This window comes from Aphelocoma coerulescens, unplaced genomic scaffold (assembly GCF_041296385.1).
Source record: "Aphelocoma coerulescens isolate FSJ_1873_10779 unplaced genomic scaffold, UR_Acoe_1.0 HiC_scaffold_140, whole genome shotgun sequence".
NCBI classification, from domain to species: Eukaryota; Metazoa; Chordata; class Aves; order Passeriformes; family Corvidae; genus Aphelocoma; species Aphelocoma coerulescens.
Genome location: NW_027183492.1, coordinates 224321 through 239951, shown reverse-complemented (window position 1 = coordinate 239951; position 15631 = coordinate 224321). Strand labels below are relative to the sequence as shown.

The 15631-nt window shown below is 65.9% G+C and overlaps 4 protein-coding genes and 1 long non-coding RNA gene across 5 annotated transcripts; 3 read left to right on the top strand and 2 right to left on the bottom strand.

The window, feature by feature from the left end:
• Positions 1 to 71: 71 nt before the first annotated feature.
• Positions 72 to 6866, bottom strand: ABHD16A (abhydrolase domain containing 16A, phospholipase). The gene is made up of 20 exons (XM_068998611.1): positions 6707 to 6866; positions 6545 to 6601; positions 6191 to 6257; positions 5235 to 5321; positions 5067 to 5152; positions 4875 to 4951; positions 4491 to 4595; positions 4102 to 4216; positions 3242 to 3340; positions 3084 to 3147; positions 2432 to 2481; positions 2082 to 2205; positions 1536 to 1640; positions 1384 to 1447; positions 1219 to 1275; positions 1074 to 1136; positions 721 to 797; positions 496 to 594; positions 277 to 323; positions 72 to 199 (listed from the first exon to the last, which is right to left on the bottom strand). The coding sequence occupies exons 1-20, from the start codon at positions 6845 to 6847 to the stop codon at positions 116 to 118; spliced, it is 1668 nt and encodes a 555-aa protein (XP_068854712.1). The 5' UTR covers positions 6848 to 6866; the 3' UTR covers positions 72 to 115.
• A 926-nt stretch (positions 6867 to 7792) lies between these two features.
• CSNK2B (casein kinase 2 beta) lies at positions 7793 to 11006 on the bottom strand. The gene is made up of 7 exons (XM_068998636.1): positions 10979 to 11006; positions 10644 to 10727; positions 10321 to 10423; positions 10120 to 10235; positions 9959 to 10034; positions 8798 to 8987; positions 7793 to 7904 (listed from the first exon to the last, which is right to left on the bottom strand). Exons 2-7 carry the CDS (start codon positions 10713 to 10715, stop codon positions 7814 to 7816), a joined length of 648 nt encoding a protein of 215 aa, XP_068854737.1. The 5' UTR covers positions 10716 to 10727; positions 10979 to 11006; the 3' UTR covers positions 7793 to 7813.
• A 317-nt stretch (positions 11007 to 11323) lies between these two features.
• On the top strand, positions 11324 to 12126 carry GPANK1 (G-patch domain and ankyrin repeats 1). Its single transcript, XM_068998645.1, has 2 exons — positions 11324 to 11559; positions 11643 to 12126. Exons 1-2 carry the CDS (start codon positions 11324 to 11326, stop codon positions 12124 to 12126), a joined length of 720 nt encoding a protein of 239 aa, XP_068854746.1.
• Positions 12127 to 12168: 42 nt separating this feature from the next.
• LOC138100766 (uncharacterized) lies at positions 12169 to 13303 on the top strand. Its single transcript, XR_011146901.1, has 3 exons — positions 12169 to 12255; positions 12387 to 12569; positions 12670 to 13303. It is a non-coding gene; the product is annotated as an uncharacterized lncRNA (long non-coding RNA).
• Positions 13304 to 13452: 149 nt separating this feature from the next.
• On the top strand, positions 13453 to 15165 carry LOC138100760 (lymphotoxin-alpha-like). Its single transcript, XM_068998635.1, has 4 exons — positions 13453 to 13771; positions 13941 to 13974; positions 14123 to 14182; positions 14741 to 15165. The coding sequence occupies exons 1-4, from the start codon at positions 13550 to 13552 to the stop codon at positions 15163 to 15165; spliced, it is 741 nt and encodes a 246-aa protein (XP_068854736.1). The 5' UTR covers positions 13453 to 13549.
• The last annotated feature ends 466 nt before the right edge of the window (positions 15166 to 15631 follow it).

Genomic DNA, 15631 nt, shown 5'->3' with positions numbered 1-15631 from the left:
TTAAAAAAAAGAAGTTTCCTTTTAATTAATTCCTTAATTAATGAGTCATTACCTCAGCGGGTGGGGGAGGAGCAAAGCACGTGCAGGGTGGGGGAGGGGCGGGGTGGGGGAGGGGTCACAGCACCCAGGGCAGGCGGAAGGCCTGGGGGGGGAGGGGCGTGCAGTGCGAGGCCTCGAAGTTCTGCAGGTGCTTCTGGGCCTGGGGGAGGGGCAGAGGGCGTGGTCAGGGCCTGGCCACGCCCCCCCAGCCCCGCCCCCAGCCCCGCCCCCACTCACCAGGTACAGCGCCAGCTGCCGGCGCTGGGCGGGGCTCAGATCCTCACCTGCGGGGGCGGGGCCAACGTCAGGGGTGGGGCCAGCCTGGCCACGCCCAGGGCCACACCCATCTCCTGATTGGTTCCCCAGCTCAACCCCCCCCCCCCGGTTCCACCCACCCCTGCCACGCCCCCACCCTCCCATTGGCCGATCCCGGCCCCGCCCCGGCCCCGCCCTGACCCAGGCTCCAGGGGAACGGGGGGCTCCGGTCGCCCGCGAAGGCCTTGAGCTGCTCCTGGCACCAGCCCTCGTCGGGCACGCAGCCGCGGAGAACGGAGCCTGCCGAAAACGGGCGGTTAGAACCCAAAAACGGGACTGGGAACCCAAAACCGGGGAGTCAGAACCCCGAAAGGGGGGCAGAGCCCAGAAGGGGGGGTCACACCCGGACTCGGGGGGGTCACTCACTCTCCTCCTCGGGGGTTGCGGCCTCGAGCCACTCCCGCACCGCCCGCAGCCCCTCGTCCGCCACGACCTTGGGGTACCTGGGGGGGGATGGGGGGGTCAGAGCCCCCCAGGGACCCCCAGAGCCCCCCAGGGACCCCCAGAGCCCACCAGGACCCCCCAAACCACCCTGAGACCCCCAAACCTCCCCAGACTCCTCCAAACGCCCCCCGCCCACACCCCATGGATCCTTCCTAGAACCCCCCAACCTCCCCCAAACCTGCCCCAGACCCCTCCAACCTCTCCCAGCCTCCCCAGGACCCCCCAAATTCCCCCAGGACGCCCCACAAACCCCCTTGGTCCCCCCGTTTCCCCACCGGTGCTGCAGCAGCTTCAGTAGGAGGTCGTTGCCGCGGTTGGACGCGATGTCATCGGGGACCCTGCGGGGCGGGGGGCACACGGGGGAGTCAGGGGGGCTTGGGGGGTTCCTGGGGGGTGTTTTGGGGGTCGCAGGGGGCTCACGTGGTGGTGATGATCTCATCCTTCGTCCTCCGCACCAGCAGCACCGGGCCCTGGTACCTGGGGGGTGAAAGGGAGAAGGGGGGGTTTGGGGGGGGTCCCCGGCAGCCGGAGGGGCCTGGGGGGGTTTGGGGGTCCCCAGAGGGAGGGGGAGGGGCAGCCCCGTACCTGCAGAGCTGCTCAGCGTTGTTGAGGTTCAGGTGCTCCCTCACCGTCTGCGTCACCAGGTCCCCTGGGGGGGGAGGGGTTAGGGGGGGCTTGGGGGGGCTTTGGGGGGCCCGGGGGGGGGGGTCTGGGGGTGGTGGGGGAGGGGCACTCACGCCAGCTCCGGGGCAGCACCTTCAGGGCCAGGGGCACGAGGTCGTCGAAGGAGGCGTCCAGCACCAGCCCCCCCACGTCGGGGTAGGACATGGCGGCCCAGGTGGCTGGGGGGGCCGGGGGTCAGCGGGGACCCTCGGGGGCCCAGCACCCCCCCACGGAGCCCCGAGCGGCTCCAGACCCCACAGAGTGCTGGAGTCCAGCTCTCGGTCACCAGAGCCTCCTCCCAGCGCTCCCAGTGCCCGCTCCAGCTCCTTCCCAGTACCCTCAACCCCGACCCAGTGCCCTGAATCCCCTCCCAGTGCCCCCCAGTGCACTCCCAGTGCCCTAAACCCCCTCCCAGTGCCCCCTAGTGCACTCTCAGTGCCCTCCCAGTGCCCTGAATCCCCTCCCAGTGCCCCCCAGTGCACTCCCAGTGCCCTAAACCCCCTCCCAGTGCCCCCCAGTGCCCTCCCAGTGCCCTGAACCCCCTCCCAGTGCCCCCCAGTGCCCTCCCAGTGCCCTCCCAGTGCCCCAAACCCCCTCCCCGTGCCCCCCGTGCCCGGTACCGGTGAAGCCCCCGATGGACCAGGCGTACAGGACGATGTTTGGGGGGGCGAAGTCGAGGCGCTGCAGCGCGAAGCGCATCACCACGTCCATGGCGTTGGCCTCGCTCTGGGGCAGGGGGACGCCCTGCGGGGGGGTCAGTGGGGTCCCAAAATCCCCCAAAACCCCCTGAAATCCCCCACCCCCAGGGGACCCCAAACCCCCATAAAGGGCACCCCCATCTGACCCCATCTGTGACACTGACCCCGCGCTGGGCCCTGCAATGGGGGGGTCAGGGGGTCCCCAAAATATCCCCCCCCATCCTTCAGACCTCCTGGGACCCCCCCAGAGCCCCAGGACCCCCTGGACTCACAGTGCTGCCGCCGAAGCCGGGGTGGTTCCAGCCCAGGACTGAGTACCCAGCTGGGGAGGGGACACAGGGGGGTCACGCTGGGCCAGGGGAGCTTTGGGCCCCAAAAATGAGAGTGAGGGGCCCAAAAGCAGTGAGAACCCCCCCAAAGACATGCAGAGATCTGAGTGAGACCCCCCCAGAACAAGATGGTACAGCCCAGGGACCCCCCAAATCCAACCCCCCCTGAAATTCAAACCCCCCCAAATCCAACTCGGCCCAAAACCCCAATCCCCACTCCCCAGAACAGCCCCGGGAGCCCCAAAGAAGGGGAACCCCCACCCAAGCACCCCCCACACAAATGGATTGACCCAACCCCCCCCCCAAACCCCACATGGTTCGTCCCACCCCAGCCTTCTGTGGGGTCGGGGGGCTTTGGGGGTCTCAGAGGGAATTTGAGGGGCCCCTGAATAGTTTTGGGAGCCCTGCGGTGGTTTAGGGGTCCCAGAGGAGGTTTTGGAGTCCCAGGGGAGGTTTTTGTGTCCCAGGGAAGGTTTTGGGGGTCCCAGAGGAGGTTTTGGGGTGCTGAGGGAGGTTTGGGGTCCCAGGGAAGGTTTTGAGGGTCCCAGGGGAGGTTTTGGAGGTCCCAGGGGAGGTTTTGGGGTCCCTCTCGTACCCTCCAAGGGGGTGGACAGACACCCGACCTCGTAGAAGCCGGCGTTGCCCTCGCAGCAGATCACCTGGGGGGGACATCGGGGACGCGCGGGGGGGGACGCTGTGGGGTCAGAGCCCCCCGGGACCGCCCCAAAGGCCCCCGGGCCCCCGAGCCCTCACCAGGGTGTCCCCGCGGGGGTCGCGGCCGCGCCGGTCGATGACCATGGCGTCGATCTCGTTGCCGTCACAAGCCACCAGCTTGGCCCGCTGGCCCCCGAACTGCGGGGACATGGGGGGACAGCGGGCTCAGGGGGCAGTTTTGGGGTCTGGGGGGGGTGATTTTGGGCTTTTTTGGAACTCAAAGTTAGCGCAGTCGCTTTGGGGTCGCTTTTGGGTCAGTTTGGGGTTGTTTCTGAGATCACCAAGTGCTTCAGAGTCTGAAAAACTTTTTGGAAGTAATTTGGGATTCTAAACAAATTATTTTGGGGTGGCACCTAGTCGATGAGCTGGGCCTGGCCCTGCAGCTGCAGAGGTGTAATTTGGGGTATTTTAGAGTTGATTTAGGATGTTTTTAGGGTCTCACCTGCTTGATGAGGCACGCCTGGCCCTGCAACAGCAGGGTGGGTGTGTTTTGGGGATATTTGAGAATATTTTGGGGCTGCTTTTGGGGTCTCACCTACTCGATGAGGCACGCCTGGCCCTGCAGCAGGGTGGGTGAGTTTTGGGAATGTTTTAGGATATTTTGGGGCTGTTTTTGGGGTCTTACCTGCTCAATGAGCTGCATCTGTCCATGCAGCAGCAGAGTGGATGTGTTTTGGGGTATTTTAGGGCTGGTTTAGGGTGTTTTTGGAGTCTCACCTGCTCGACGAGGCGCGCCTGGCCCTGCAGCAGCAGGGTGGGTGTGTTTTGGGGTATTTTAGGATATTTTGGGGCTGTTTTTGGAGTCTCACCTGCTCGACGAGGCGCGCCTGGCCCTGCAGCAGGGTGGGTGTGTTTTGGGGATATTTTAGGGCTGGTTTAGGGTGTTTTTGGGGTCTCACCTGCTCGACGAGGCGCGCCTGGCCCTGCAGCAGGGTGGGCAGCAGCGCGCGCTGCAGCATCCGCACGGAGCCCGGGAACAGCATCCGCCGGCCCACGGTGTGGGCCAGGAGCAGCCTGGGGGTGAGGCCGGCCCGGGACACGCCCGGGGGCGGGGTCAGCGCGGACACACCCCGGGGGCGGGGCCACACCCATCCCCCTCCCTCCCCACACAGCCAATCAGCTCCTTCCCCACCCCCGGCCACGCCCCTTTGGGCCACACCCAGGGCCACACCCTCGTTAGCCCCGCCCACCAAGGGACAACACCCCCAGCCCCGCCCCAGGTGGCCACGCCCCCATCCCCAAAGCCACACCCCTCAAAAGACCCCCACCCACCCCGAGCCCCGCCCACCTGACCAGGGCGCACGGAAGCTTCCGGAGCGCCCCCAGGAGCCCCCGGGAGCCCCCCCGGGGCCGGGGGGGGTCTCGGAGCAGCGGCACCGCCCGGGAGCCCCCCCTGCAACCGAGAGGGAGCGTCAGGGGGTCCCAGAGGAATTTGGGGGTCCCAGGGGAATTGGGGGGGGGTCAGGGGTCCCCAGAGGGGCTTGGGGAAGGCTTCCAGGGGCATCCCCAGGGTGGTTTGGGGGTCCCAGGAGCGGTCGTGGGGTCCCGGGGTGTTTTTGGCAGTCCCAGGGTGTTTTTGGGGGTCCCAGGGTGTTTTTGGCAGTCCCAGGGTGTTTTTGGGGGTCCCGGGGGTGTTTTTGGGGGTCCCAAGGGGGTCCTGGGGGGCTCTGACCAGGCGGGGCCGGCGCTGTCCCAGCGGAAGTCCACGGGCCAGCTGCGGAAGTCGAAGGTGTAGAGTCCGAGTTTGCGCTGGGGGGGGGATGGGGGAGAACAGCGGCCTGAGACCCCCCCCCAGACCCCTCGGGGAGGGGGTCGCTGACGCCCTTCGGGGGTCCCCAGCGGCCCCGGGGCTCCCCGTGCCCACCTTGGCCTCGGGGGTGCCGCTGCGGTGGCTCTCCTCCAGCGCCGCGATGAACTCCAGGTACTGCGGGTTGCTCCAGCGGCCCAGCCCTGGGGAGGGCACGGGGGGGGGGCTCACAGAGGGTCCCGGGGGGCCCCCAGGGGGGTCCCGGTGCCCCTAAAGCCCCCTCACCTCGCAGACAGGCCACGCCCGCCAGCAGCAGCCCCAGCGTGGCCGCGCAGTGCGACAGGGGCACCACGCGGGACATGGTCAGCAGGCCTGGGGGGGAGAAAACGGGGTGAGAGACCCCAAAAACTGCCCTTAAACCATTCAGAGACCCCCAAAAACCCCCCCAGACCACGTGGGACATAGTCAGCAGGCCTGGGGGGGAGAAAACGGGGTGAGAGTCCCCAAAAACTGCCCTTAAACCATCCACAGACCCCCAAAACCCCCCCAGACCACGCAGAACATGGTCAGCAGGCCTGGGTGGGAGAAAAAGGGGTGAGAGACCCCCAAAATCCCCCCTTAAACCATCCAGAGACCCTCAAAAACCCCCCCAGACCACGTGGGACATGGTCAGCAGGCCTGGGGGGGAGAAAACGGGGTGAGAGACCCCAAAAACTGCCCTTAAACCATCCAGAGACCCCCAAAAACCCCCCCAGACCACGTGGGACATGGTCAGCAGGCCTGGGGGGACAAAAAGGGGTGAGAGACCCCCAAAAACCCCCTTAAACCATCCAGAGACCCCAAAAACCCCCTTAAAACATCCACAGACCCCCCCAAAACCCCCCCAGACCACGCAGGACATGGTCAGCAGGCCTGGGGGGAGAAAAAGGGGTGAGAGACCCCCAAACCCCCCCCTTAAACCATCCAGAGACTCCAAAACCCCCCCTTAAACCATCCACAGACCCCCAAATCCCCCCTTAAACCATCCACAGACCCCCAAAACCCCCCCAGACCACGCGGGACACCCAGCAGGCCCGGGGGGACACCAAGACACACCAGAGACCCCCAACCCCCCCCAGTTCACCCCCGACCCCCCCCAAAGCTGCTCAAATGCCCCCAAACATCCCCAGGACCCCCCCCAGATTGGAACCAAGGGCCCCCCCAGAGCGAGCTGGGCCCTCCACAGCCCCCCCAAGCCCCACCTTTGCGGTACAGGTAGAACACGGCCAAGGGGGAGGCGTAGTACGAGATGGACCAGAGCACCGAGGCCTGCGGGACCCCCGCGACCCCTGAGACCCCCGAGCGCCGGGGGGGCCCGGGGGGGGGGCCCCGGTCCGGAACCGGGGGGAAATGGGGGGAGAGAGGGTCCCCAGTTCATGGGAAGGGGGGTAAATGGGGTCTGGGGGCACCGGGAGGGAGTCCCCGATTCAGGGTGGGGGGAAAATGGGGGATGGGAGGGGTGTCCGGGTCCACTGGGGGGTCCCAGAGGGATGGGGACCCCCCCCGGGCAGGGTGAAGGGCACGGACAGAGCCGGGGCAGTCCCGGGGGGTCTCACCAGCGCCAAGACACTGTCCGTGTGCTTCTCCAGGCCCCGCGGTTGGTAATAGGAGTCCTGGGGGGGGCACGGGGGGGGTCAGCGCGGGGTTCGGGGGGTCCGCATCCCCGCGGCTGCCATGGCAACCGCCCCGCCCGGGCCCGACCGCCCCCCGCGCCTCACCCAGGCCGGCTCCCCGCGCTCGCTGCCGGCTCCGTTCCCTCCCTGCGGCCCCCCCGGGGCCCCCCCGACCCCGCCGGGCGCGCGGGGCCGATGGACGCGGTAGAGCCGCGGGCCCAGGACGCAGCTGAGCAGCTTCGCCATGACGGCGGCGCCGGAAGTGGCGGCGCTTCCGGGAAGCTGAACTTCCGGGGCGGGGCCAAGAGCAGGGCGCGCCGGATGGGCGGGGACTGATCATAAAGCCACGCCCACCGTGGCGTTGTCATGGGAACGGGGCGGGGACAAGATGGCGGCGTTGCCGTGGGAACGAGGCGGGGCAAGATGGCGGCGTTGTCATGGGAACGGGGCGGGCCCGCGCGAAAGGCGCGAAGAGGCCTCGAAGTGCCCCAAAATCGGCTGAAATTGCCCCAAAATACAGCGAAAGGGGCGGGAATAGGGCAAAGAGATCCCAAAAGCAGCTGGAGTTGACCCAAAAAAGCCAAAAGTGACACCAAAACCGACCTGGAACGCATCAAATCTACCCAAAATTATGCAAAATTGGCCTGGAAACACCCAAAAAGTGCCTAAAATAGCTCAAAGTGCCCCAAAATGCACCAAACCACATGAACACCTTCAAAACCACTTAAACTTTTCACAATCCCTCCTAAATGGCCCCAAAACCACCCCAAAGTGCCCCAAAATGCTCTAAATTAGTCCAGGACAAACCAAAACCACCCCCCAAGCATCTTCAAAACGTCTGAATTGTCCCCAAATAGCTCAAGCTGACCCCAAATTCCCCCGTATCGCACCCAAAATGCCCCAAACCAACTTGAATCGCCCCCAAACCAGCCCAAAAAGCCCCGAAACTGCCCGAATTCCACCAAACCATCCCAAATCACCCCAAACCAGCCCCAAAATCGCTCAAACACCCCCAAAAACAGCCCCAAACCCCCCAACCCAGCCCGAATCGCACCCAACCAGCCTGGAGACCCCCACATTCCCCCCGAAATGAGCCCAAAACGCCGGGTTTCAGCCCAAATCTCTTTATGGGGGGGTTGCAGGGGGGTTGCAGGGCTGGGGGGGGCTCTGGGGGGGTTTTTGGGGGTCCTGGGGGGGTTTTTGGGGGGTCCCTCAGCGGATGGTCTTGACGGGGCTCTTGAAGTTGCTGGCGGCCTGGAGCTGCAGCTGGTAGGCCATGGGGTGGATCTTGAACCCGTAGAGCCTGTGGGGAAAAAACCAGGAATTTTGGGAAAAAACGGGAAATTGGGGGAAAAACCAGCAATTCTGGGAAAAAACGGGAATTTTGGGCAAAAACAGCAATTCTGGGGACAGCGGGACATCACAGGGGGGACAGAGTGACACCAGAAGGTTCCAGAGTGAAAAAAGTGACCTCAGCAAGGACCAAAGGAACGGGGTCAAAGCGCCGTTTTTTGGGGAGTTTTGGGGTTCTTTTGGAGGGAGTTGGGTTCTCTTTTGGAATTTTTGGCTTGGGATTTGTTTGGGGGGAGGTTGGGTTTTATTTTTACGTTTTTGGGGGGTTTTTATTTTTTTTGAGCTTCTTGAGGGACATTTGGGCTTTTTTTTTTTTATACTTTGGGGCCATTTCTGCCATTGTTTCTTGGGGGGCGGATTTGAAGATTTCTTACGTTTTAGGGTCATTTTTGATGTCATTTTTGGTGGCAAGATTAGGAATGATTTCTTTAAGTTTTGGACTCGTTTTTTGCCACATTTTTTAGCAGAAAATGTGAAGCTGGTTTTGACAATTTTGGGGGCAATTTCAAGGGGATTTTTTTCAACTTTCGGTGGTGAAATTTGCAATTGTTTTTATCAGTTTTAGACTCATTTTCACAGGATTTTTTTGGGACTTTTTTTTTAAGTTTCAGGGGCAATTTGCAGGGACTTTTAGAAGGGAGAGAATTGGGATCATATCCTACAATTTAACCTCATTCTTGCAGCCTTTCATTCTGGTTTCTCGGGGTCGTTTTCTCGACTTTCGGGGTCGTTTTTGCCTCGTTTTTCCGGGGCTTTTTTTTCTGATTTCTGGGGCCATTTTCACGGGGGTTTTTTTTGAAGGGGGGGGGGGATTTGGGGCTTTTCCTGTGGGGAAACTCTGACCTGGGCACGAACTGGTTGGCGGGGCGCTTGGGGCGGTACTCGGGGTGCACCATGAAGAGCATGTGGGGGAAGCCGGTGCCGAAATAGGCGCCGTCGGTGTGGTGGTGCCGCGAGGACTTGGGCGTGTAAACGTCCATGCACTTGGGGCAGTACAGCTTGACCATGGCCTCGCCGGGGATGTCCGACAGTCCTGGAGGCCACCACAGACCCCCTCCTCAAACTGATGGACCCGAACAAAGCCCCAAAACGAACCCAGCCCGAAATAAACCCCGAACATACCCCCCAAAAATGACCCTAAATAGCCTCACCCCAAAACACCCCCCCAGAATAACTCACCTAGGGGTTTTCCCCGTTCTCCCCCAAACCCCACCAGTTTTTCCCCCCAAATCCCGCCAGTTTTTCGCATAAAATTCCACCAATTATCCCCCTAAACCCCCCCAGTTTTTCCCCTAAAATCCCACCAATTTCCCCCCAAAACTCCACCAATTTTCCCCCCAAAACTCTACCAATTTTCCCCCCAAACCCCCCCAGTTTTCCCCCTAAAATCCCAGCAGTTTTTCCCCTAAAATCCCACCAGATTTCCCCCCAAAGCCCCCCAGTACCGATGGGCAGCATGGGCTGGTTCTCACAGCCCACCCACGGGCAGGACCCCTACAGTGTCCCCCCAAAATCCCCCCAGTCTCTCCCCCAAACCCCCCCAATTTTCCCCCTAAAATCCCAGCACTTTTTCCCCTAAAATCCCACCAGATTTCCTCCCAAAATTCCACCAACTTTCCCCCCTAAAACTCCACCGATTTTCCCCCCAAAATCCCCCCTGGGACCACCCCCCAAAGCCCCCCAGTAGCAATGGGCAGCATGGGCTGGTTCTCACAGCCCACCCACGGGCAGGACCCCTACAGTGCCCCCCCAAAATCCCCCCAGTCTTTCCCCCAAACCCCACCAGTTTTCCCCCCAAACCCCCCCAGTTTTCCCCCTAAAATCCCACCAGATTTCCTCCCAAAACTCCACCAATTTTTCCCCCAAAATCCCCCTTGGGACCACCCCCCAAAGCCCCCCAGTAGCAATGGGCAGCACGGGCTGGTTCTCACAGCCCACCCACGGGCAGGACCCCCCCAATGCCCCCCCCAGTGCCCCCCAGTACCCCCCCAGTGCCCCCAGTACCGATGGGCAGCATGGGCTGGTTCTCACAGTACACCCGCGGGCAGTACCCGAAGTCTCCCTGCTGGTACTTCTCCAGCTGTGGGGGCACAGGGGGGGGTCAGGGGGGGTCCGGGAGGTCCCGGGGGGCTCGGGGAGGGTCCCGGGGGGGGTCGGGGCCGCACCATCTGCGCGATGCCGCGGTTGGTGAGGATGTACCGGGCGTGGATCAGCCCGTAGAGCATCTCGGCCGCCTGCTCGATCAGGTCGCTCTGGTTGGGGTTGTCCTCCAGCTCCTCGTCTGGGGGGGTGGGGGGAGGCCGCAGGGGGTCAGCGCGATGCTGGGGACCCCCCCCCGAGCCCCCCGAACGCGCTCAGGGCCGTACCTGGCTCCAGGTCCAGGATCATGTCCAGGGCCTGCCGGTAATGGGGCACCTGCTCGTTGAGCCCCGTCAGGTTGAACTTGTCCTGGATGTAATCCTCGTCCACCTGTGGGGAGGATCGGGGGTTTGGGGGGCTCGGGGGTTTGGGGAGGGGCTCAGGGTCTGGGGGGGGGGGGTCAGGGTTTGGGTGTTTGCGGGGTCCCGGGTTTGGGAGTCCAGGGCTTTTGGGGTCTCAGGGCGTTTAGGGTGTCAGGAGGAGGATCGGGGGTCTGGGGGGGCCCAGGGCCGGGGGGTGTCCGGGGGTCTCCCGGGGGTCCCTCGCCCACCTCGCAGAAGAACTCGTTGCCGCGGAGGCCGCAGAACCACGAGATCCACGACACCTCCTCGGAGCTGCTCATGGTCCCGGGGTTCTGGGGAGAGGAACGGGGGCAATGAACCCCCCCCGGATCCCCCAAACCCCCCAGGGCCGCCTCAAACCGCCCCGACCCCCGCCCGGACCCTCAGAGCCCCCGATCGCCGGGGGCCCGAGCGCGAGCCCGCGGCCGCTCCCATCCCACCGCCCGGGCCGGAGGGACCCCGAGCCCCGCCGCGGGACTCCCAAATCCCCCCGGAGCCCCCCAAATCCCCCGGGCCCCCCCCGGGGCCTCCCGGGCCCCCTCACCCGCCGCTTTAGGGGCGCTCCGGGCACGATCCGCGCACGCGCAGCCGCCGCTTCCGCCCCAAGCCCCGCCTCCTCGCCGGAACCGACCAATCGGTGCCGGCCGCCTGGTACTTCCGCTTCAAACCCCACCTCCGGGTCGGGACTGGCCAATCAGCGCCGGGAATCGCGGTAGCTTCCGCCCGAACTCTCGTCCCGCGCCTGTACCAACCAATCACGGCCCGCTGGTGCATCACGTGGTTCCTCCGCCCCACTCGCAGCTTCCGGTGGCGGCTGCAGGGTCGGTCCGGGACCCCTCGGGACCCCCAAACACCCCCCGGGACCCCCCGCCCCCCCCCCGGCCCCTCCATGTCGCTGATCGCGTTCCGCCGGGGCCGGGACCAGGCCGGCCGCTGGAAGGACGGGCAGCTGCAGGAGGAGCCGCCCCCGCCGCCCCCCGAGCCCTCCCCGGGCGCCCCCGACCCCGGGGCCGACGCGCGGAGCTTCTACGAGAGCCTGATCGCCGAGGGGGGAGGCCCGGAGCCCCCTCAGAGCCCCCGCAAGCGCCCCCGGGACCTTTCGGGAGAGGGGAAGGAGCCGCCCAGGTCGGTGCGACCCCCGCCAACCCCCCCCTCCCCAATTACCGAGTAATTAGTTACTGCCGTTAACGAGAGCCTCCTTCCCGCAGCCCCTCGGACCCCCCCCACTTCTGCCGCAGCTGCGGAGCCTCGTTCCGCGACCCCCCCGCGCGGCACCGCCGCTCCACCGCGCACCTGCTGGGGCTGGGGGGGCCCCCCGCGCCCCCGGCCCCGCTGCACATCCCCCCCTCCAACCCGGGCTACCGCCTGCTGCTGCGGGGGGGGTGGGCGGGGGGCGGCCTGGGCCGGGGGGGCCGCGGGCGGCGGCTGCCGGTGCCCACCGAGCTGAAGCGGGACCGGGGTGGGCTGGGCTGGGGGCCGGGGTCGCGGCCCCGCGTCACCCACTTCGGGCCGGGGGACGTGGCGGCCGTGGCGGGGCCCCCCCCGCGGGCGGGGGGCAAAGCGGGGCGCGGGGGGGGGTCCCGGTTCCGCTCCGAGGCGGCGGCGCGGGCCTGGGAGATCCAACTGAGGGAGTACATGGAGCGCTGGGACCCTCCGGAGCTCCCGCCCCGAGCGAGCCGGGACCCCCCCTGAGCCCCCCAACCCTCCCCGAGCCCCCCGAACCCCCCTGAGCCCCCTTGACTCCCCCCCGGCCCCGCCAGCCGCCTCCTCAGCGGCCCCGTGGAGGAATTTGGGGTGGAAGGCGGCGTTTCCGGCCCCACGGTGAGTGTGGGGGCGCTCGGGAGGGGTTCGGGGCCCCCGCTGGGGCTGCGGACCCCCGAAACTGGGGGGGGGTCCCGGGGGGTCCCTCCCCCAGTTCCCCTCAAGGCTGACTTGGTCCTCCGCTCCGCCAGGGGGCGGCACAACGGCCTGGAGCTGCTTCCGCCCTGACTCGACTCCACTTCCGGCCGCCCGTGAGGCGACTTCCGCCCGGCCCCGCCTTGGGAACCCCCCGGGACCCCCCAGAGCCTCTCCGGGATCCCCTAAAACCCTTCCGGGAACACCGAGAAGCTCCTGCAGGAGGGGGAGGGGTTTCGGTGAGACCCTCGGCCTCTCCCCCCACCCCAGAACCCCCCCCACCTCCCCTGGGGCTCCCCCCTCACTGGGGAGGGGTCCCAGCCGCGTTCCCCCCCCCAGATGTGGCAGAGCCGGAGCTCCTCAGCGCCTGGGCCGAGCACCGAGAGCCGCTGGAACCCCAAAGAAAGCTGAGAGAACCCCGAAAACGGCCGAAAATCCCCCCAGAACTCCCACAGATCTGAAGGAACTTTCGAAATGGGTCTGGGGGCTCTGAAGAAAACTTAAACTGCGTCGAGGGAGCTCTGAGGAGGACAAAAGACCCCCAAACCTGGGACTTTGGGGGCTCGAAAGGGACCCTCCAAACACGGACTTGAGGGGCAGTGAAAAGGGGCTCTGGACCCCCCCCAGTCTGAGATCTGTGGGGACAGACCCCCTCCCCCCCAGGGCTGGGGGCAATAAACGGGGCAGGGCCGGTGCCCCCCTCCCCCCAGCGAGATTTGGGGCGCTGAGGTTTTCCTGGCGGGGATTTGGGGGCGGAAGCGCCAGATTTGGGCCTCCCCCCCCCGAGGTTTCGGGGCGGCCGTGACACTTTCGGCCCCCCCGCAGATTTTCCGGGTACCCCACAATGGTTTTGGGTCCCCCGCGGGCGGTTTTGGGGGCCCTCCCCCCCCCCGCTGATTTTGGGGCCCCACCAGGGCGGTTTTGGGTGGTTCCGCTTTTGGGGGGAGCCCCCGCCCCCCCTTCACCACATCCTTTCCCCCCCCCCACCCCCGCTGGGTTTTCCCAATAAGGAGGTCACAGGGGAGGGGGGTAATTAATAGCATGGCACGTTAATGAGGCAACAGTTCATTAATTAAGAGAGGGGAAATCGCGGGGGGGGGACGGGACAGGAGTGGGGTCTTGGGAGAGGAAGGGAGGAGGGGCAGCCCCCACCCCCCAAACCCTGCCCCCCTCCCCCGTGGAGCAGCCGGGGCCCCGCCGGGGTTTTCCTGTCCCGGGGATGTCTCGGGGGTCGGTGACGCCCCGTGCGGGGGCCGGGGTGGCCATAAAGGCTCCAGGGGGGCTGGGCCGGCTCAGAACCGCCATGGCCGGGCCCCCCCCGCGGCCCCCCCAGCGCCGCCGTGTCCCCAGCGCCGGGGTCGCCGCGCTCGCCCACGTCCTGCTGCTGCTGCTGCTGCTGCCGCCGCCGGCTCCTGGGGCTGCCACCCGCCTGCCCACCCCGGTACGGACCCCTCTGCGTCCCCTCTGCGTCCCCGTGTCCTTCTGTCCCTTCTCTGTCCCTCTGTCTCCCCCCTTATCCTCCCCATGTCCCTCTGCGTCCCCTCTGTGTCCTCCCCCGCTGTCCCCCCCCCATGTCCAGCCCCTCCTCTGACCCTTCTCTGTTTCCCCAGGACCCCCTGGAGACGCTGACCCCGGCTGTGCCAGGTGAGTGACACCCCCGGGATACCCCTCGTGTCCCCCCCCCCATTCCCTGTCCCCCCAGCTGCCACGCCCTCCCCTTTCGGGGCCACCACCCCCTCCGAGGGGTCCCTCCTCGTGTCCCCCCGTGTCCCAACGCCCCCTTTGCCCCCAGGGGACCCCCCGGAGCTGCCGCGGGTGACGAGGGGGGACAAACCGGCTGCTCACGTCGTGGGTGAGTGGGGGACGCCGGAGGGAGGGTGGGGTGGAGTTTCAGGGGGGCTTTGAGGGGTTTGGGAGGGACAGAGGGGCCTTTAAGGGAGTGTGGGGACACGAGGGGTGTGGGACGGGGAGGGGACAGCAGACCCTGGGGTCTTCGGGGGTTTTTTGGGGTCCTGACCCCCTCTACCTCCCCCAGCCTTGACGTGGCCGTCCTCACAGGGGTCCCTGGTGTGGGAGGGGACGTTTTTTGGGGTTTTTTGGGATCCTGACTCTCTTTTCCCCCCCAGCCTCGACATGGCCGTCCTCATGGGGTCCCTGGTGTGGGAGGGGATGTTTTTTGGGGCTTCTTTGGGGTTTTTTGGGATCCTGATTCCCCCAGCCTCGACGTGGCCATCCTGGTGGGGGTCTCTAGTGTGGGACGGGACCTTTTTTGGGTTTTTTTGGGGGTTTTTTGGGGTACTGGCTCCCTTTTTCCCCCAGCCTCAACATGGCCGTCCTCATGGGGTCCCTGGTGTGGGAGGGGACGTTTTTTGGGTCTTTTTTGGGATCCTGACCCCCTTTTCCCCCCCAGCCTCGACGTGGCCGTCCTCGCGGGGGTCCCTGGTGTGGGAGGCGAGCGTGGCCCCCGCGCTGGTGCGGAACGGGGTCCGTCTGCGGGGGAACCGGCTGGTGGTGCCCCGGGACGGGCTCTACTTCGTGTACGCCGCCGCCGCCTTCCAGGGCTCGCGCTGCCCGGCCGGGGCGCGGCGCCGGCCGCTCCGCCTGGCCGTGTCGCGGCTGTCCCCCGAGTACCCGCGGGACGTGCCCCTGCTGCGCGCCGCCCGCTCCGTGTGCCGCGGGGGGGGCCCGGGGGGGCTCTGGGTGGAGTCCCTGTACCAGGGCGCCGTGTTCCAGCTGCGCCGCGGGGACCAGCTGGCGGCCACCACCTCGGCCGGACGCTTCCTGGACCTGCACGGCGCCGGGCAGGCCTATTTCGGGGTGCTGGGCGTGGATTAGGGGGGGATCGGGGGATTGGGGGGGACGGGGCTGGGACCGTTTGGGGTCAGAGCGGTGTCACAGGGGTGGGCGGAACCGGGGTTGGTCAGGGATGGACGGAGCTGTCGGTGATGGGATGGGTGGGGATGGGGGTGGATGGGGATTGATGGATCAGGATGGGATGGGTGGGGATTGATGGATTGGGATTGATGGATCAGGATTGATGGATGGGGATTGATGGGTGGGGATTGATGGATCGGGATGGGATGCGTGGGGATTGATGGATCAGGATTGATGGATCGGGATGGGATGGGTGGGGATTGATGGATCAGGATTGATGGATGGGGATTGATGGATCAGGATTGATGGATTGGGATGGGATGGGTGGGGATTGATGGATCGGGATGGAATGGGTGGGGATTGATGGATCGGGATGGGATGGGTGGGGATTGATGGATCAGGATTGATGGATCGGGATGGGATGGGT